At 42.5% G+C, this 22000-nt stretch overlaps 1 protein-coding gene across 1 annotated transcript in view; it reads left to right on the plus strand.

The window, feature by feature from the left end:
* Positions 1 to 295: 295 nt before the first annotated feature.
* The window catches only part of SLC4A7 (solute carrier family 4 member 7), a 117989-nt gene continuing 96284 nt past the window's right edge, over positions 296 to 22000 (plus strand). Inside the window, exon 1 of the mRNA XM_052641569.1 lies at positions 296 to 319. Within this exon, the coding sequence (XP_052497529.1) occupies positions 299 to 319 (21 nt within the window). The 5' untranslated portion in view covers positions 296 to 298. The remainder of the gene's footprint in view (positions 320 to 22000) is intronic.

Raw genomic sequence — 22000 nt, forward strand, 5'->3', positions numbered from 1 at the left:
CCCGCCCCTCGCATCCACGGCGCCCGCCCCCCGCCGGGCCTGCGGCTGGCTCAGTTCTCGCTCCACGTTACCCGCTGCGGCCTCGGGCCCCGCGAGAGGCAGCCCGCCTGCCGCCGCGCACGCGCCCCGGTCTCGCGCGCACGGCTCGCCCCACGCGCGCGCCTCGCGGACGAGCGCAAGTTCGTTTCCCCTCGCGCGCCGGGCTCTCGGCGGCGGGCGGAGCGCACGGGGCCACAGCGGAGCGGCCGCGCAGCGGGCTAGACGGCAGACCATGGAGGCGGACGGGACCGGCGAGCAGATGAGACCGCTCCTGACCCGGGTAACTGGCAGGATGCTGGCGGCGGGCTCCTCGGCGGGGGCGCGGGACGCGGCGGACAAAGGTGGGGGCGCGGCGAGGCGGCCGCTGTCCCGGGTTCGGCCCCGCCGCCGCCGCGGCCGCCGCGCCCGGCCGCCCCTTTGTGTGGCTGCCTGGGGCGGGGGGCGGGCGGGCGGCGCTGGGGAGGCCGGAGCGGGGCCGGCGGCGCGTCCCGGGGGCCCAGCAGCCCGGCAGGCGCCGCCTCCGCCTCGCGGCGTTCTCCTCTCCTCCCCGGCCTTCTCTCCTCCCGGGGCTCGCTTCCGAGGATCTCGGCGCCGGTCAGACCCTGGGAAACCCACCCTCTCCCCTGGGAGGCGCGCGGTCCCACCTGGCGACGCCGCAGGCCGCGGTGAGGAGCTGGTGAAGCTCCCCGTCTGCCCACCGCCCGCAAGCCGTGCGCTTTGTTTCGGGACTTCTCCGGCCGCGTGGACGAGCCGCCCGCCTTTGGCGGCCACGGTTCCTCTCGCCGCCGATCTGCCCGGTGCGCCTCCTTCTCTCCTGGCGAGAGCCCGAGTGCCCTCTTGCCACCGGCCAAGCGTGGAGAGGAAGGTGTTCCTAGCGAGCCCTGCGCGCTACTCCTTCCCAGCAGGAGCGCGTTTACTCTGGAGCTCGGAGTGGTCTCGGGTGAGGGGCAGTTGGGGGTGGGCTTTCAGAAGTTCTGCCTTCTCGTTTGGGATACCCGACGGGCCTAGACTAGAGAAAACGACTTCCTGCTTTCGTGGGGGATGCACAGGTCCCCACGGCTTTGACTCAAAGGGCAGAGAGGTGTTAGAAATTTTCCTACTTCCAGCAAAGGAGGAAAGGTTGCAGTGAAAAATTTTCCAGTCTTTCACAACTAACAGGAAAATTGCTTTTCATGTATTCTTATTCAAGAATTTCACTTATTCCACCTCCCCGTCCTTTTAGAGATTGTAAGGCCCTGGAGAGTAGCCACTCATCATTTCAGCGTGTTCGTCTATGACTTCTCAAAACATGGAGAAAACGTATCCAGTGAAGTTATTTAGCAGTGGTTTTTGGAACATTACTGGTACTGATGGTAATAGAATCCTGGAAACTTGTCCGTCCTAAGGAATCTATTGTAATTCTTTGTGTGGCCTTTGAATAAGCTTGTTTTAGATGTATTGCTTTGCACCTTCTCTTATAGCATGTATCAGATGCACTTGGGTGTTCTTAAATTTATCTTTTCCAGACTTTTAGTTCAGAGCGGTAAAGAGCCTCAGCGTTTTCTTAAAGCTGGAGAGAAACTATGATGTGTTCTCAAATATTATCTTCTTAGCTAGCAAAGGAAGCCTGTGATAATGCATTGCCTTACTAAATCCTTCATTCATTGTGATAACACTGGGAACCCATTCTGTAATATCCAACGGAGACAGAAACAGCTCTGCTCAAGTGAGGGAGACAGAGGACAGGGGGATTATCAAACGCTGTTATTAATGACTTGGCAGGGGAGCAGTTTGGAAGTGTATGCCTGCTAAGTCTTGGGAAGAGAAGACTTGGCTGCAGTAGCCATATACACATTGATAATGTAAATCAAAGGTGATAACCTATCACAATCTAAAAATAGAATGAGAGGACAGGAAAATTGTTGGTTAAGTTAGCAGAGAACACTGTTACTTGAAAACTGGGAAGAGAGGAACTGTTTGCATTGACAGAGTTAACGCTTTCCTCATTGATTTTCCCCTGGTAAATGAAAGTAGAAAAAGTGGAAGCTTCTATTTGTCAGTTGTAACTTCTCTAATGCCTAACCAACTGCTTAGCATAGTAAAAAAAAAAAAAGTAGAATAAAATGATTATTCCTAAAATGCCATCTTAAGTATGTAATTATGCAAAAATTTTTGAATGAATTGATAGCAGTTTATGTTACTCTGAAGCTGGAGCCCATCTGTTTCATAACTTAGACTCCAATCTTTTCTTAAAACTCTATAATTCATTGAGTATGGTTTGGGGATACAAAGGAAAGTCATTTATCTTAATAGGGAAAAAAAATGCAATTTTTGTTTTGCTTGTGTGCTCAGTCCTGTCTGACTTTTTCTGCAATTTTTGTTTGCTTTGTTACAAAAACTCATCATCCTGTTAAATCCTGTTACAACAAATAGCACTGTTAGAAGGTTCCCAGGTTTTAGAAAATGTTGTTCTTGTAAACAGTACTTGATTTAACAGAATTCTGTTACTTGTTAGCTAAGTTCATCCATTTTACTGCATTTCGATTAAGTATCTCTTAGGTATAGGCACTGGGGATGCAGTCAGACACGGTGGGCAGAGCTCTAGTCTCAGTGAGTTTATTTTGGCAAGTGTAGTGGACACAATGATAGTATTTGCATTGGTGCTAATTCCATCAGTGAGTGCCAGTTAGAACACATTCATGAGCCTGTGAGAAATACTTTTAGGAAAGTAGTTGTTAGTAGAAATGAGAGATATTAACAACCTGGTATGCCTTCAGAGATGATTGGTAGTAGAGGTGATTGATAGGTCTGTAAGTGTGCAGTCTCTTTGGGGAGCTCTCTGGATAGCTCTAGGGATAGCATGCCCCCCAGGCACATGATAAGACTTTTTAGTCCCCCTTTGGCCTTGTAGTTGGTGTCTCTGGGTCGCCATCCATGGAGGTGTGAAAAAGGGAGAAATAGCAAATCTGTCCTCAGTTCAGCTGAAACCAGAGAACACTTGAGTTGGATTGAATTGCTTTGTTTGGTAACTGAGCCTGGTAAGTATACCGGTTTTCTTCTAAGAGAACTTAAGATATGAAAATAGTGTTTTGTTACGCTTGACTGCAGTTACTTGCGTAGGTTACAATCTAAAGCCAAAGTAGGGTGGTGTTGAAGGAACTGGTGCGTTGTTTTAGTGGTATGTGGTGTGCTAAAACCGTGGTACTGATACTTGTCAACATCCTGTAATGGGTTGTTTTTCTTCCGCTTTCCTTTCCTTTCTTTCTTACTGTATTTTGTACACATGTGATCTTAAATTGGATAGTATCTGTAGCTCACAAAATGGGACTTTTATATCAAGGAGCATACAGGTGATTCATAGGGTTAAAATGATAGATTATTCAGTGCTGCTTTTGATTTCCATGATAGCTTCCTCTTACTGATTACTACTTCTTCTATAGTTACCACTTTTATGCATACGCTGTTCTCAGTTTTACAGTGAACATCAGTTTTTATATGCGTAAAGATCAGCTACTTACACCCTCTTTTTTAAGCCCTCCTGTGAACATGAAAATTTTTTGATTCCTGTACAAACTGGGTAGCTATACCAACATTATAACTTACAGTGAAGTTTGCCTCTGTTTTTGTTAGCAGTCAACTTCATGTATTTTGTTGAGTAATACTCATTGAATTTTACAATTTAGGGAGACTTTCAGGATTATTTGTAACTGCACCTGACCCTTGAAGAGCACAGAGATTAGGAGTGCCGACCCTCCATGCAGTCAAAAATCCTCCGTGTCTGCAGTTCCACGCCCACAGATTCAACTGCCTGTGGCTTGTGCAGAACTGTGATATGTATTTCTTGGACAGAAATCCACGTGGATTGTTCAGGGGTCAGCTGTATAATGATGATACACCCTCAAGGGATCTGTGGTGGCGTAGTGTCCTGACAGTATTTGATGGTGCTGCTGCTGGCGGAGTGCTGAAGGCAGAGGGCCTGCAGACTGGACTGGTGACAGATCCCTAAGTTCCTGACTCTTTGCTTCCATGGCTGAATGCTTTTCATTGACTATTTAAAACCAGAGTGGCCAAACGGGTTTTCAGTGCTTGCTTTATTTAGGAAGATAATGAGATTATGATATAGATTTACATTTTTATCTGGAGCTGATATGCTGGTACAGAAAAGTTCTAGTTTGGCTGTTTCAAGCATATTTTTAAGTGTTTTATGTTTTCTTTAGCCATAGTTTGAATTTTAATAAGCTTATTTAGAGCAATAAATACTGCAGTGAAGGGTGAAACACAATTCTTTCATGACAAAGTAGAAGATGCACCAATATTTTAAATATCCTTTCTTTCTCTTTGTAGAGTGGTGTACCGACTGGTGTCGTTTGGGTGTCATCCTCCTCACGTGTCAGGCAGTGTAGCCTTCTCCTTCCTGGATTCTAGGACCGCATTGCTCCTTTTGGTCAGAGTGCTCGATTTGGAGAGCTGTTGACTTGTTTATCATCTCTCATTAGGAACTTGGGAAGTGGATGTATCTTTGAAAATGGATTCACAATTTGCAAGATGCTTATACTCATGCAGAGCATAAGAAGGGAAAAGATGACACTCAAAATCATTTTTTCTCATAATTTCCCATAATCTGTAGTTAACACTTGATGCTTTTGTGTTTGGTACATGTTCTTTTATATACAGAATATTTTCAGCCCAATACTACTCTTTATTCTGTTAAAATACTGACAATACTTACACAGAATTCCTCTCACTTTAGGAATTAATGTATTCAACAATAACCACCCCCCCCCCCAAAAAAAAGGAATAAAGCAAATGTATGCATAGTGGACTCTCTTCCCTTTGAGTTCCATGGTAGTAGTGGGGCTGTTTCTGTTCAAATAAATCATTTAGAAACAGATTTTTGATAAGAATTTAAATTAGAAGTTCCCATTTTACTATGCTTTTGATAAGAATTTAAATTAGAAGTTCCCATTTTACTGTGCTTTGGCCACTGGGTTATGGATCTAGAAAGCATGTCTTCTTTATCAAAATTTTAGCACTTTTTAATATTTGCCTTGAGTGGGTGGGGTTCTGGGGGAGGAAGTGTCGGGGAGGGAGGGCGGAGGGTATTGCAGGGCTGCGTCTGTCTGAATTGCAGCCTTAGCATCAGGCTTGATGAGAGGGGCTTGGGCTGGGCTTCAGCCTTTGCTGGTTCTCTCCTGTCGGTGCCCTTCTGAATCGCCCTCACACCAACTATGGTGGCCCTGCCTGTATCACCTTTCAGTGTAATATTAATACCTCTTCTCTCCTAATCATTTCTGCTGCTAGACTGTAATCATGCTTGGGAATTCTTTGCTCTGCATTTAAAAAGCACGGAATTTTCTTTGTTTCTCCTGGGCATTTACAAAGTCATGTTCAGATTTGCTGCAGAATTTTATTTCTAGTAGATGCAACTGTCTAATGTATTGTGTTTTTAAAATCACAGAAAAGATTACATATTGTATTAGATGAATTAAAGGCCAAATTTCTTAATTCTGTTAACTTATTTTTTTACAATAAGAGACACGTGTAAAAATCAGACCACAACTGCTTGTAATATCAGTATTTGCCACAGTTATTTAATAGAATTTAGTTTTCATGATATCATTAATTGTTAAATATGATACCTTTGAGTATGCTTTATTCACTTGTACCAAGGAGCATGTCATGGTGAATTTTCTGCTATTTTTTTTATTAGCGTTGTGTGAAAAGTGCCCTGAGTTCTGTCCTAGCATTGGGTATTAATGGTGCCATAGAAATACAGCAGTCTATTTAAAATTGCTTCTAAAATAGATGTGCCCATGGGGACTGTGGAAGTGCCTCTGGGGTCCTTGAATCCACAGAAACTGAAAAAATTTAAGCTTGTGTGTGTTACTTTCTAGAAGAAGGTCAAATAGCTTATATTTAGATTTCAAAGGACTTTATAATTCGAAAAACAGCCAAGGCCTAGTCTAAAAATTAGCTCAGCTTGGTTTTGTGTCTTTCTTGAAAGTTCATAGGTTTATGTTTTGCTTAACTAGATGACTGATTATTAAATTCACCCCAGTATTTGCTAAAGTTTATTTTCCAGAATACTGTGTACCTGTAGAAAGTTTTGCAAAAGAACCATTTTGTAGCCAAATCAAGTTTGGGAGATGTCACAGGCTGTACTTCTGGGAGATTCACAGTGATTAATTAGAGGCTCTGAGAAATCCTGTAATAAAGACATTCAGCTTTAATGGGGTGAGAATGCAGCCACGTGACGTAGGAATTGCTGACGGTTCTTAGGGAATGTGCACAGGACGTCACCGGGGCTTCCCTGGGGCCCAGGGTCAGGGCGCAGTGCTCCCACTGCGCGGGCGTAGGCCCCGTCTCTGATGGGGAAACCACGCTGCAGTGTGGGGGGCGGCCCTCAGAGAGCAGGTCACTAATACGCTGTGTTATTATGGGTCTAAGGAAGCAAACCCTGTGGTGTTTATAATTCACTTTGTTATAGTAACAGGAGAGATTTGAAAAGTGTATCATCTCGGGAGGTACTTTGGAAGCAACATGAAAGGGCCCTGGTTGAATAAATTATGCTCCATCCACACAGTAGGTTACCACAGCTATGAAAAATGAATGAGGAGGAGCTTTTTGTACTGTTGTGGAGGGATCTCGCAAATAAATTGATTTAAAAAAATCAGGGTGTGGGTCAGAAGATGCTATCTCATGCCTTTTCTCTAAGGAGCATAATAAAAAATGTATATTGTACTCATGGGCTTCCCTGGTGGCTCAGCTGGTAAAGAATCCGCCTGCAGTGCCGGAGACCTGGGTTCGATCCCTGGGTTGGGAAGAACCCCTGGAGAAGGGAAAGGCTATTCACTCCAGTGGTTTGGCCTGGAGAATCCCATGGACTGTATATAGTCCATGGAGTTGCAAAGAGTGATACGACTGAGCGACTTTCACTTCACTTGTACTTACTAGTATTTGCATAAATACACTGGAAAGATTATCAAAAAACGAGTTTAAGTGACTGCCATTCAGGGGACGAAGGAACAGGACTTGAGGCCAGAGTGGGAGCAAAGCTTCACTGTGTGCCTTTCAATGTAGCTTTGATTTTTGAACCATGCAAACATATTCAGGAAAATAGGATGATTTCTTATATTGTTTTATGTCATGGGTTGACATACCCATCTAGTTATTTCATGAGAAAGAGTTGTATATCTGTCTATATAGTGGAATGCATTATGAACTACTTAATTTTTCATGTTAGAAAGGTACCACTTAACAGTAAATGTCTATCAGTAAAAGCACACATTACATGCCCAATTATGATATTGAATGCTCGAATCCCTTGGAATTTTTGAGTTTGTTTATTACTGATGTCCTAATCCTTTCTCCCTTTCAGCTTCTTTCTATCCAGGGATTTAAATTAGTGAGGAGTCAGTGGAAGGTGGGAAGTGGGGAGAGACTGAGAGTGTTGCTGTTACAAATGAATGTGCCTTACATGTAAGCAAGTAGCTGTATGGTTTTTTAATATATACACAGATGTGAAGTGAAGTGAAGTTGCTCAGTCGTGTCCAAGTCTTTGCGACCCCATGGACTGTAGCCCACCAGGCTCCTCTGTCCATGTGATTCTCCAGGCAAGAGTACTGGATGGAGTGGGTTGCCATTCCCTTCTCCAGGGGAGCTTCCCAACCGGGGGATTGAACCTGGGTCTCCCGCATTGTAGTCAGATACATTGTGTGTCTTTAAACTTAGACTTTTCCTTTGTGGTTTTGATACTTCCTTTCAATTGAAGATCATATATGTTAAAATTTGTTTAGTTCTCTTTCTTGAGTTGGAGCTTAGGAGAGTCTAAGCTCTACCATGGAAGCCAGGTGACTTAGTCCCCTGTGACTCCAGAGGGAAGAGGAAAAATGGGAAGAAAAGTGGGTGAGAATAAAGAAGAAAACAGTACCCAGATGGCGTCTGTTGAGCTTCCTGTGGCCCAGTCTCAGGGGGCCGCTCCCGCAGCTGTCCTGAGTTTGCTGTGGGTGCTGGGCGACCAGTGTCTCCTGGGTTGTGCCGTGTGGCCGTGCCCTGGGAGAATGCCTCTGTAACTGTGATTCCTCCTCGTGTTCTGTGTGAAAGTTCTAGCCCTGCATTTAAAACCTTAGTTAAACATAAGACCCAAGGAATGATTTCCACTTAGCTAGCTTTCAGAAGGCAGTAATTTGGAAAGGAGAGTACCGCCCCTGAAGGTATTTTTATATTTCCATTTGAGTGTACACCTCAGTGATGTTCTGAACTGTAGCACCTCAGATGAAGCAGGGAAACTCCACTGAAGATTCTGCTCTTTCTCCCTCCAGTTGCAGCACTGGTGGGGGAAGGATGTCGTTTTTGTCACCTTGATGTAAATCACTCACCTGGGACTTCTGGTTTTGTTTTTGCTGTGGCTAAGTTGGTGAAGAACTGGTCACTGACTTTTTAGAGAAAGCCTACTTTGAGCCATGCATTTTTGGGGGCATCTTTAAATCACTTACTATTCCCATTAAGTCAAGTGGACCTTAGAAAGCGTTGGTACCAACAAAGCTAGTGGAGATGATGGAATTCCAGTTGAGCTATTTCAAATCCTAAAAGATGATGCTGTGAAAGTCCTTCACTCAGTATGCCAGCACATTTGGAAAACTCAGCAGTGGCCACAGGACTGGAAAAGGTCAGTTTTCATTCCAATCCCAAAGAAAGGCAATGCCAGAGAATGTTCAAACTACCACATAATTGCACTCATCTCACATGCTAGAAAGTAATGCTCAAAATTCTCCAAGTGAGGCTTCAACAGTACGTGAACCGAGAACTTCCAGATGTTCAAGCTGGATTTAGAAAAGGCAGAGGAACCAGAGATCAAATTGCCAGCATCCACTGGATCATAGAAAAATCAAGAGAGTTCCAGAAAAACATCTATTTCTGCTTTATTGACTACACCAAAGCCTTTGACTGTGTGGATCACAACAAACTGTGGAAAATTCTGAAAGAGATGGGAATACCAGACCACCTGATCTGTCTCCTGAGAAATCTGTATGCAGGTCAGGAAGCAACAGTTAGAACCGAACATGGAACAACGGACTGATTCCAAATCAGGAAAGCGGTATGTCAAGGCTGTATATTGTCACCCTGCTTATTTAACTCATATGCAGAGTACATCATGAGAAATGCCAGGCTGGATGAAGCACAAGCTGTAATCAAGACTGCCAGGAGAAATATCAATAACCTCAGATATGCAGATAACACCACCCTAATGGCAGACAGTGAAGAGGAACTAAAGAGCCTCTTGATGAAAGTGAAAGAGGAGAGTGAAGAAGCTGACTTAAAACTCAACATTCAAAAACCGAAGATCATGGCATCTGGTCCCATCACTTTATGGCAAATAGATGGGGAAACAGTGGAAACAGTGACAGACTATTTTATTGGGCTCCAAAATCACTGCAGATGGTGACTATAGCCATGAAATTAAAAGATGCTTGCTCCTTGGAAGAAAAGCTATGACCGATCTAGACAGCATATTAAAAAGCAGAGACATTACTTTGCTGACAAATGTTGTCTAGTCAAAGCTATGGTTTCTGCAGTAGTCATGTATGGTTGTGAGAGTTGGACCATAAAGAAAGCTGAGCACTGAAGAATTGATGCTTTTGAACTGTGGTGTTGGAGAAGACTCTTGAGAGTCCCTTGGATTGCAAGGAGGTCCAACCAGTCAATCCTAAAGGAAATCAGTCCTGAATATTCATTGGAAGGACTGATGCTGGCGCTGAAGCTCCAGTACTTTGGCCACCTCATGTGAAGTGTTGACTCACTGGAAAAGACCCTGATGCTGGGAAAGATTGAAGGCAGGAGGAGAAAAGGACAACAGAGAGATGAGATGGTTGGATGGCATCACTGTCTTGATGGACATGAGTTTGAGCAAGCTCCAGGAGTTGGTGATGGACAGGGGATCCTGGCATGCTACAGTCCGTGGGGTCACAAAGAGTCAGATATGACTGAGTGAGTGAACTGAAGTGATTGCTGTTATATATGTGAACTCATAGGCAGAGAGGGTTTCTGTAGAAGACCATCAATGAATATTTGCTCAATGAATGAATGTTAGGATAATCCCATGAACTCATAGATTTGAAGCTGAATGTATTTCTAGTTAATTGTTTAATCAGTAAATTAATAAATTCTGTTTACTTTACTTACAGTGTTACCATTAAGAAAAAGGCTCCTACTTTGTTTTATTCAGCTACCAGTAGAAGAGAATAGAATGTTCCTTTCCTTTGTTCTGTTGAGTGGGAATATTGAATAAATAGTTTGGATTGATCTCAGAGTAAGAGTGCCTACCATTTTTTTAAAACCTGAGCTAGGATTTTTGGCAAGTATGCATTAAGCATCATTACAATGAAAGTTGTTTGACTCTTAGGATATTTTTAGATGTTTGAAATACATTTATATTGATTATTGGAAAACAGTGAGTCTCTTACTTGTATATTATTTCTTTCAATATTTGCTTTATGGAAACAGTGACTTTCAAAGTGTAAGATCATGGCCAATAGCAGGAAAAGGGGTCTCACCCAGATACGATATTAGCTGCTTCATTCACTCATACGTGCCGTCCAGCTCTGTGACCCTATGGACCGTAGCCCGCCAGGCTCCTCTGTCCGTGCATTTCCCAGGCAAGAACACTGGAGTGGACTGCTGTGCCCGTCTCCAGGGGAGCTTCCTGACCCAGGGATGGAGCCATAGTCTTCTTACGTCTCCTGCTTTAGCAGGTGGGTTCTTCACCACAGCGCCCACCGGGAAGCCCCAGCTACCCTGTAGCAGTGGTAGGGTCAGTCGCTCAGACGTGTCCGACTCAGTGCGACCCCAGGACTGTGGCCCGCCAGGCTCCTCTGTCCATGGGGTTCTCCCGGCAAGAATACTGGAGTGGGGTGCCATTCTCCAGAGGATTTTGCTGACCTGGGATCGAACCTGGGTCTCCTGCATTGCAGGCAGATTCTTTACCGTGTGAGCTACAGGGAAGATCCCAACTACTGTATGTATTGGTATGAAATTGCCTATTTGTGTGACCGCTTTAAATTACTGCTCAATAACAGGATTTTCTCTTCATGGGCTTTTATTTTGGTAATTTTGAGGTTCACGGACCCTCAGTGGACCTTCCTCTTTTCCGGGCTCTGTCTCCTAACTCTGCAGTCCGTGGATTACTGTTTATACAGGTGCTATAACTAACCAGTGAGTTGACTCAGAGTCCTTTATATTCTGTATTTATTTTTGTTTTCCTTTAATTGTTCCCAGATGACCTCATAATATGTTCAGGAGGAACTTCCTTTTCCATTTCTGCACGTGCCATTAGCAGTATCCTCAGGATAAGGTTCTGTTATGAGCCTATTTATATTTGGCCAACTTCGAATAAGGGATTCATTCAGACTAAAGTTGGCCTTCATTTGGTCTTTCATTTTATTTTATTGAGCTGTTTTTATTCAGTAATAGAAAAGTCACTAAATAACCACAAGCCCCAAACCTCTTTTTCAGAACAAGGTAAAATTTGGAAGTGGCTTAACTTCAGTAACAGGTACTGCTTGTGGTTCAGGCACACGTGGGTTACCTGTCCCTGACCTGCCATCAGGTGGCCTTGGGTCAGCTGCCATCTTTGAATCTCCGTTTTCTCATCTGTAAAATTAATATTATAATACTTAGAGGGGTTGTTCATGATTAGAGATAAGAGTGTACTATATAAAATGGTAAATGTGACCTTGGAAACTTGTTGTGAATAATTATCCTGTGTTTTAAAAAATACCTCACGTAACAATATTGTGAAAGACTTAGTGTACAGATTGATTGAAGACATAGAATGTCTTAGCTCTTCTTAAACCCTGACGTTGAGAGATTCTGTTTAGCTCCATGGGGAGGGATTATGTGTTAAGAAAAGCTTGGTTTTCCTCCCACATTCACTGTGAACACGTGTGCGCCCTCGCAGCAGGGCGGACACAGATGTGTGGCCCCAGATGTGTGCCCCCAGATGTGTGCGGGCTGTCCCCACACGGCAGCTCTGTGGCGGCCGCTCAGTGTCCTGTCGCTCACTCGGTCCTGTGCCCCTGGAGGTCTGTCAGATCCCATAATGGAACACAAGGCTCCTCCCTGCCCCAGGGCCCTTTGGGCTTCTGTCACCTGTAAGATCATGGCATCCGGTCCCATCACTTCATGGGAAATAGATGGGGAAACAGTGGAAACAGTGTCAGACTTTATTTTTGGGGGCTCCAAAATCACTGCAGAGGGTGATTGCAGCCAGGAAATTAAAAGACACTTACTCCTTGGAAGAAAAGTTATGACCAACCTGCTGCTGCTGCTGCTAAGTCGCTTCAGTCGTGTCCGACCCTGTGCGACCCCATAGCTGGCAGCCCACCAGGCTCCCCTGTCCCTGGGATTCTCCAGGCAAGAACACTGGAGTGGGTTGCCATTTCCTTCTCCAATGCATGAAAGTGAAAAGTCAAAGTGAAGTTGCTGAGTTGTGTCTGATTCTTAGCGACCCCATGGACTGCAGCCTACCAGGCTCCTCCGTCCATGGGATTTTCCAGGCAAGAGTACTAGATAGCATATTAAAAAGCAGAGATATTACTTTGCCAACAAAGGTCCATCTAGTCAAGGCTGTGGTTTTTCCAGTGGTCATGTATGGATGTGAGAGTTGGACTGTGAAGAAAGCTGAGCGCTGAAGAATTGATGCTTTTGAATTGTGGTGTTGGAGAAGACTCTTGAGAGTCCCTTGGACTGCAAGGAGATCCAACCAGTCCATCCTAAAGGAGACCAGTCCTGGGTGTTCATTGGAAAGTGAAGTGAAGTCACTCAGTCGTGTCCGACTCTTTGTGACCCCATGGATTGTAGCCTACCAGGCTCCTCTGTCCATGGGATTTTCCAGGTAATAGTACTGGAGTGGATTGCCATTTCCTTCTCCAGGGGATCTTCCTGACCCAGGGATCAAACCCAGGTCTCCCACATTGTAGACAGATGCTTTACCGTCTGAGCCACCATGGTGGTTCATTGGAAGGGCTGATACTACAGCTGAAACTCCAGTACTTTGGCCACCTCATGCAAAGAGTTGACTCATTGGAAAAGACCCTGATGCTGGGAGGGATTGGGGGCAGGAGGAGAAGGGGATGACAGAGGATGAGATGGCTGGATGGCATCACTGACTCGATGGACATGAGTCTGAGTGAACTCCGGGAGTTGGTGATGGACAGGAAGGCCTACCGTGCTGTGATTCATGGGGTCACAAAGAGTCAGACACGACTGAGCAACTGAACTGACTGACTGACTGATCATTAACTGGCTTTATGCTTGTTGGTATTTTTAATCTTATCTTTTTAAAATTATTTTCTTTGTCCTTGAATTTCTTATCTACTATAGATTTGTTGTAGATAACAAGTGAAACCTCGTAATTTTTAAATGGGATGGGGAAGGTCTTTCTGTTATGTCATTCTGGCACAGAGTTTACCACCTGAGATGGATGGTCTTCTGATTCTTGGCTTGTTATAGATTGCAGGGGTTACTGGATAGCTTAATTCTGCCTTGAAGAGATTTTACTGTATTTTCTTGTTACTTAGGATTTCAGACGGAGAAGGCGGTGGCACCCCACTCCAGTACTCTTGCCTGGAAAATCCCATGGATGGAGGAGCCTGGTGGGCTGCAGTCCATGGGATCGCGAAGAGTCGGACACGACTGAGTGGCTTCATTTTCACTTTTCACTTTCATGCATTGGAGAAGGAAGTGGCAACCCACTCCAGTGTTCTTGCCTGGAGAATCCCAGGGACGAGGGAGCCCGGTGGGCTGCCGTCTGTGGGGTCGCACAGGGTCGGACACGACTGAAGCGACTTAGCAGCAGCAGCAGGATTTCAGAATTTAGTCTGCAGGGGATTACAGTGCAAAAGAAAATTGCATCTGCTTGGCAGAGTAACTATAAGATGGCTCCTAGTTTGTCTACTGAAGCATAATAAAAAGAAATTTTACTTTTATTAAGGGTTCATAGTTTCTTCTTAAATTGAATTGTCATTTTTTTCTTTAAACTGAAATAACAGGAATGTATTTTAACTAATATGAATGTTCTGAATTTTGTTTTGCGTATACATACGCACATTACGGTCTTCCCTGGTTGCTCACATGGTAAAGAATCCGCCTGCGATGTGGGAGACCTGGGTTCAGTCTGTGGGCTGAGAAGATCCCCTGGAGGAGGGCATGGCCGCCCCCCCGGTATTCTTGCCTGGAGAAGCCCCATGGACAGAGGAGCCTGGTGGCTACGGACACAACTGAGCGACTTAAGCACAGCACAGCTTGCACATATATGCATACAAGTGTATGCACATGTTCAATTTTATATGTGTTTGTGTATTTATTTAAATCATTGGGTAGTTAAACAACTTAGAGATATTTAGGAATTTTCAGATTAGCTATGTAACATTGAATTTTATTGAGTTTAAACAGCCAAGTTTCCATTCTGTTTTACAAATGTATGAATTCTCATGGGAGTTTTAAAGTATAACACAGTTTGTTTTAAGGATGTCACTGTGGACTTTTAAGTTAATTGTTCTTTGCTGAGATTGATGTTTCCTTACCTATATTTTCCAAGCTACTTCAGATCTTTTTTAAAGACAGTTTTCATAGAGGTAAAATATAAATACGTACAAGTAACTTTATTGACTAGAAATCAAAGGTGTGATGAGGAGGATGGGCAGTAAGGTGGGGGAAGGATTTTTAGATTAAATTGCATGATTTCAAATCACAGTTAAAAATTACCAGTTGTATGTTTTACATAATTGCATCTACTCGGTTTTCATATGGTAATTTACTTTGCTGTTATTGCTGATGAAATTGATTTAGCAATAAATGGGTTTAAAAGTCTAAGTGCTGAAATATTGAGTGGATTAGCCATGAGGAATTGTTTTATCTGTATTTTATCCCTGCCGTTATGGCTGTGAACCTCGAATGGGGGCAGTTTGAGGTGACAGTCGGGTGGTAGTGAATTTCAGCAGATCACTGGGGGTAGCGTCAGCACCGTATACCTAGATTAGGCCGAGAGAGCCATCTGATAGAGGAGTTCATCATGATCATTGAGAAGATTTTTGTAGAAAGCCAAAATGACAACATTTTCCACAGAGAATTATCTGTTAATCATCATTAGCTGTAATGATGAGCACCAGTGGACTAGCTTTGTTTGGCCTGTGGGTGGGGCCAGTTATTGCTTAAGGGTCTTGAACCACTGTAGTATCACAGCTCTTACCTTAGTTTGTTGTCTGAAGTAAGTAAACGACCTGTGATTTACAGAGTGCAGGTCTGGAGTCTTTAGTGAGAATATTTTACTCACTTCGTGGGTCATGAAGCACAGCTTTAACTTGCTTAAACTCCTCTGTTTCTTGTCACCTTCTTTTCAAAGTAGCCCTGGAGTTAAAACTCTGATGAGTCTGTGCTTGTCCAGCTTTGAAAGAACAGATAGATCTTCCTCGACTTGCGATGGGTCCGTGTTTCAGTGAACCCATCAAAAGTTCAAAATATCCTTGGTTGGAAACACATTTAACACAGACCTTGGCCCTGCCCCCCTGAGGTCTGCCCAGGACGCGTCACAGTTAGGCTACAGCTGGGCATAGTCATCTGTCTCAAACCTAATTTGAAAACTATCTCATGTAATTTATTGGGTCCCGTGCTGAAGGTGGAAAGTGTAATGGTTGTCTGGGTGCAGGACGGTTTTAAGTATGTTGAGCAGGATCGGGCGGCTGATGGGGAGCTGTGGCCACGCAGCCTCAGCAAGGGAGGCTTATCTCTTGCTTGGGAAGAGATTGAAACTCAAAAGTGCAAGTATGGTTTCTACCAGACGTGTCTTGTTTAGTACCACGGTAAAATGGAACTGTTACGTTGAACTGTTAAATTGAACCATTCCAAGTGGGGGAGCATCTGAAATTAAGGGCAGGTGGTCTGCATATTCATTGCCTTTGAATGGTCTCACTGTTTTCCAAACTGTAGGTTGTGACTTCTTAGTGGTTTGCAAAAACAACCAGTGGATTAACACAGCATTCAAAAAGAAAAGAGGAAGAGAAAATAACAATGCAATAGTAAGGGCAAATACTGTTTTGTAGAACTTTTGTTTTTATGTATACAGTATGTAGACATGGAAACAGATACATGTGTATACTGGTGATGAAAAACATATTTCTTCTCAGGGGTTGTTATGAAAAGGTTTTAAAAGAAAATTCCCCCCCCCCCCCCCCCCCGCCAAAAAAAAAGAAAATCCATTTCTGGGACTTACCTGCTGGTGCAGTGGACGTAGGCACAGTCTCTGGTCTGGAGGATCCCATAGCCGTGGAGCACCGAGGCCCAGGTGCCACTGCTGAGCCCATGTGCAGTGCCTGCCCAACCCAGGGCCCGGAGCCCAGCTCCGCATCGAGACGCCCGCGCAGCAGTCACTGCAGCTAGAGGGGGCCGGTGCAGAGCAGCTTCAGTCGTGTCCGACCCTGTGCGACCCCGTAGCCGGCAGCCCACCAGGCTCCCCCGTCCCTGGGATTCTCCAGGCAAGAACACTGGAGTGGGTTGCCATTTCCTTCTCCAAGGCATGAAAGTGAAAAGTCAAAGTGAAGCCGCTCAGTCATGTCCGGCTCTTAGTGACCCCACGGACTGCAGCCTACCAGGCTCCTCCGTCCCTGGGATTTTCCAGGCAAGAGTACTGGAGTGGGGTGCCATTGTCTTCTCTGAGTAAAGACTTAGTGCACCAAAAATTAGTAAATAAATTTAAAAAAATCCATTTATATAAATTAGCACTGGGTTGCATTCCTTTAGGAATAACATTTCCTCTTTTCACATTGAAAATTTTAACATATGCAAGTAAATATTTAGATTAAACACTTATTTGGCGCATGTAAATTAATGCTACATCAGCAGTTTTTATGTTGGAGAATTTAGCCTCATATTTCATTTGTCATAGCCTACTGGTTCTGTATATAATAAATGAAGTGTAATGAGAAGGAAGAACTGCCAGCAGATTTTCCTCTGTTCATTCTCAGACTGTCATCAACTAATCCTTGAGGCTCCTGAGCAAAAATAAATTTATACTGTTGTAATTAGAAAGACTTTGTTTAGTTGGTTTGATTCGGAAGTACCTGAAATACAGCAATATATTTAATGAGAAGATCACTTGGAAAGGACCTATATGGAAGATGCTATAGAGGTCTTGCCTAAGCTACTGACTCAGGACTCTGTTAATACAGCAGATTAACTGCTATGTGGTTTTATAAGAGGTGACATGAGAAGCATGGATGCTTAATGACATTGAATTAAAAGCGGCTTGGAAGGAAACTGGATTTGTTTATTGTATTGGATAATCCTTAGAGACGACCATAATGTAAAACTGAGTATATTTGCAGATTAAGTATCTGACAGTGAAAAGCCTAGATAAAATACGTTCCTGTATGATTTAGTTTTTTGTGTTTATTTAATGGAATACAAATTCAATATTCAGTATTACTAATTCTAATATTGTTAATATTCAGTATTGAAATAGAGTAAATATTGAGTATGTCTTGGAGATGGAATTTGAAGGTAGACAGATTCTTATATTTTAGTTTTCAAAATTTTTACATAGAGTATACATTATTTTTGTAATAAAAATATTTTTAAATATGAAGTTACTCTCTTATAACTCTTTCCCGTGCAAATCAGTCAAATGATTATCTTTAAAAAAAGTTAAATTATTTTTGGGAGGCTGCGTAAGACTCGTCTTTTTCAGAGACTGCCAGTTGGGTCTTCACTTTTGGCACCATAGCAATGACTTTTAATTGTTGATCGCATAAATTGTTTTTAATGTGAAGGTGGTTGTAGTGAAAGCCATTTTCACATAATTGAAGTTTGGGTTTTTGAAAAGTTTTAAGTGTGTTTAGGCATGTCTGTCATCTTATCAGAAGTCCTCCAAAATTATGTAGGCCATTCTAGAAGTGAGTCTGTTTCTTTCCATATTGCCTTTCATCACCATATTCCTATTGTCTGGAATAATGCAGAACCTTTTTAGCTGGCTTCCAGTGTTAAAAAAAATCTGTTACAGAAAAAATCATTCAGCGACACTTGTTAAAGAATGGTAAAGCAGACTTCTTTTTAATGGAGGCCGTCGTGGGGGTGTAAGGACTACTGAAATTTGGCCGAAGGAGAGAGTCTTTGTTACCAGTTCCTTCTGGTGAGACAAAACTAAAGGTGATCCTGTGGTAGGATGGTACTAGTAATGTTTAGCTGAGGACTTGTTTTGTGCCAGGAACTTTTCTACGCACATTGCATTCATCTTGCTTAATTTCTATAACCTATTAGCTGAAAGCACTGTCATTAGCCACCTTCTCCAAATGAGGGTATTGAGCAACAGTGAGGTTATAACTTGCCCATCTAGTGAGTAGAAGAACTGGGATTTGAGTTTAGGCGATCTGGACCTAGAACCTATACCCATTACTGTTTTATCTTCAGCTAAAATAAGCTAGTTGACAAATTGTATCATATTTGTATAGGTATAGTTTTCAATAAACTTTATGCTAATACAATTTGTAGAGATCGTTTCCTGGTTTAGGTTATTAATTAGAAACTGTTTCTCACTTCAGTATGTGATATCTAGTTACGATTTGATATGTAAATTAATCTACTTAATGAATTTTTATGCAGTGCTTAATTAATTAGACATGCTTGCTTTCTGTGGCCTACCTCATTTCTTCCATCACTTTATTTAGGTTACTGTCTGTTTTCCAGACGAAATAACCATTCCTGCATCCACTTTCCCTCTTCCAGAACTTTTATGAAACCTCTCATTTGGTGCAGTTTCTTCTGTGGTCTTGATCCTTCAGTTTATCCTTTTAAAAATCAGATTGCTGTGCACGTTAGTTATATGGGAAGAAGAGATAATCCAAACCCAAATCTCTGATTTCTTATGTTATCTTGATGACTTCCAAGCTGTTTTCCTTTACTCCTTTGCCTTCTGTAAGCATAGAGTGAGTTACTCCTGTCAGGAAGTTTTGTTTTTACTCCATAAAATGTTTCTCTTATTAGAGAACAAATATGGACAATATTGGGAGAATATGAAACAAAATGCCTGACCATGGGTTTGTTTGAAGGAATTACTAAAAATGATTAACGTTGGATTATATTTTATTGAGCGTGAGTACGACTGGTGAATTAATTTTCATTCAGATTTGGGTAATTTGAAAGGTAAACATTATCTTGACTCTTTAAAAAGAACTAATGCCAAGGAGTACCCACCAGGCCTCTCCATGAAATTCTCCAGGCAGGAATACTGGAGTGGGTCGGCATTCCCTTCTCCATTGTGGATCTTCCCAATCCAGGGACTGAACTAGGGTCTCTTGCGTTGCAGGCAGATTCTTTACCATCTGAGCCACCAGGGAAGCCCCTGATACCGAGTAAAAGGCAAGAGCCATTTGTTGTAACTGGTTAAGACCTGTCAGTTTACCTGTATAACAAACCTTTGGCAGTGTTTAAATTTTAAAATCTTAAATTACTGCTGTTTAGTTAATGACGGCTTTTATGCGAGTAAGTAAAAACAAGGAGGAGGAATTTCGTGTGTTCCAGGCAGGGTTCTCTTGGTTGCCTGGTGTCAGAGATATATCTAAACTTGTGGTCTTTACAAGTTTAAGTCTTAGATGCTTATTGTGAGTTTGTAGAGTTTTTGCTGGGATCCAGGAAGAAGCTGAAGCAGAGCTTCAGAGAGAGGACAGAAAACAACTGCCTCTTGTCTTTATTTTTCATTCTCTGACACACGGCTGCCTTGTCAAGCACCACTGGAAACCACTTACTATTTCTGCTTCTACTTCAACCGCCCTCCTTTTATTTTCCTGTCAAACTGACTGTCTAGTTCGCATCCTTGCATGTAGGGTAGGACTATGAATTTTAATTTAGCAGATTAACCAAAAAACTGTGTTGTGGTGAAATACAAACAGGACAAGTTATAATGGTTTTTCCAGTGTCTTTAGTCGGTATGGATGATCCAGGGTGGAGGTGCGCTGCATTTAAAAAACCTGAAGATTCATTCTGTAAGCTTTCAAAATTATGCTTATAAAAACATGTCTATCCTGCATTTAGCTGAAAATGTTATATTGAAATTACAGTAGGAATATTTTTTAAAATAAAATTATCCACATGACGTTGTTGGCTTGCCTGTAAGCTGAGAACAGGTAGCTTTCAGTAAAACTCTAAATTCAAGTTAGAGATGCATTTCTTCCTATAGAGTTCATTGCTAAATGCAATTTTTATAAAAGGATGAGCCTTTGGATTATGTCTGAGTTCATGGTGATTTATGAGGAAGAATCTGGTAATTTTTTTTTTTCTTCACAACGTCTTGAAGTGCTGGAAGTGAGTAGCAATTCCCGGTTATTTCTAAAGCAGTGGTTCTCATTGGGGGTGCGTGTTGGGTGTGTTTCCACTTTTTAAAGGGCTTTTGGCAATTCCTGGGTATCTCATGTCTGTCACAGTGTGGGGCGGAGGGGTTATGTGTGCTGCTGCTGTGGAGAAGGTAGAGCCAGATATGCTTCCGACCGTCCTGCAGCTCACGAGGCTGCCCACAGCGGAGAAGCGTCAGCCCCAAACCCTGCAGCCCTGTCCACAGAACCAAGGAGCAGAGAGCAAGAGGCCCCAAGATTCGAAAGAGAAGACGAGATTTTGAAGTGAGAGAAATGACCCTGCACTGGTTTTGAGTGTCTTAGACGCAGTGAGAGAGGAGTTCACTTCCGCTGAAAGCATGAATTTAAATATAGCCGAATTTGCTATTTTAAGCCATATTTTGACATTGGTAATTGTACACTTAACCCAGTTTTAGTTTCATTTAAAGTCTTACCAATCAGATTATTTTTTAAATTTCTTAGGTTAATACTCCTAGCTAATGGTCGCCCAGGATGAGGACTACAGGAATGAATAGTAATTAATATTTAGGAACATTCTAAGCTGGTGTTTTTTCCACGTAAATGTATACTGAACTATATAATTTTTGTTCCTAGCATTTAAATGTGGAGTATTATTAACAAAAATAGAGATACACTTTGTCAGGTACACTTGCCATTTTCATATGTCACGATGTATTTGTTGCTGAAAAGTTTTCGATAAAACAATTTTTATACTATGTTTTTTCTGTGAATTAGATTCTTCAACTATTTAATTCTCGTGAAATTACAGGTATGCTTCAAAATATGCTTAAAAATAAAATTCAAAAATGCTGTGTGTATTTGCAGGAATGTTAGACACATGACTAATCCCACTTCATGTAACACATTGACTATTCAGTGGTGGGTATAAATGCCCGCATGAAAAGCACAACTCTACTGAATCCTAATATAGAAACAGATTATTTATTCAGTGTTTTTTTTTCCTTCTCAGTATTTACATTTTTTTGGAATGAAGTTAAATGTCCAAGTTTAAAAAAAAAATAGCTGTGTGGGAAGTTTTTCAGACTCTCTGCTTTTCATCATAAACACGTGGTGAGAGAAATACTCCACATGTCTACTGATGGCCACCAGGGGGCGAGCTAACATCACACTGATGAAGGCTAGTGGTGGGTGGTGAGAACCCAACTGGTGTGAGCTGTGTGAGGTCCCCAGCGATTGTAGCAGTGGTGAAGAGTTGTGGACGGGCAGTGCTCCTCCTTGAAACACATTTTAAAATTAGACTGGTTTCCGTTTGTCTTAAAGGAACTTTTCTTCTTCTTTTTGCTATTTGCTTCAAATTTATCTATGGAAACCAAATTAAAATGGTATCTGCATATATTTATTATAATATTGACACTGATCTCATTGTGTTAAAGTTCTTGCCTTTTATGGTAGTTGCTATTACTGAATTCCTAATACATTAAAAATATTGAAAACTAATTCAGTGAATGTGTCTGTGATTGAATGCTATTATCTTTTACTTAAAATTCCCTAAATAAAGCATACGAGCAAATAAAATTACATGTGGGGTAACTTAGGGGAAAGTATGTGGCCTGGTGAAAAGAGCC

Source organism: Budorcas taxicolor, chromosome 1 (assembly GCF_023091745.1).
Source record: "Budorcas taxicolor isolate Tak-1 chromosome 1, Takin1.1, whole genome shotgun sequence".
Taxonomy (NCBI): Eukaryota; Metazoa; Chordata; class Mammalia; order Artiodactyla; family Bovidae; genus Budorcas; species Budorcas taxicolor.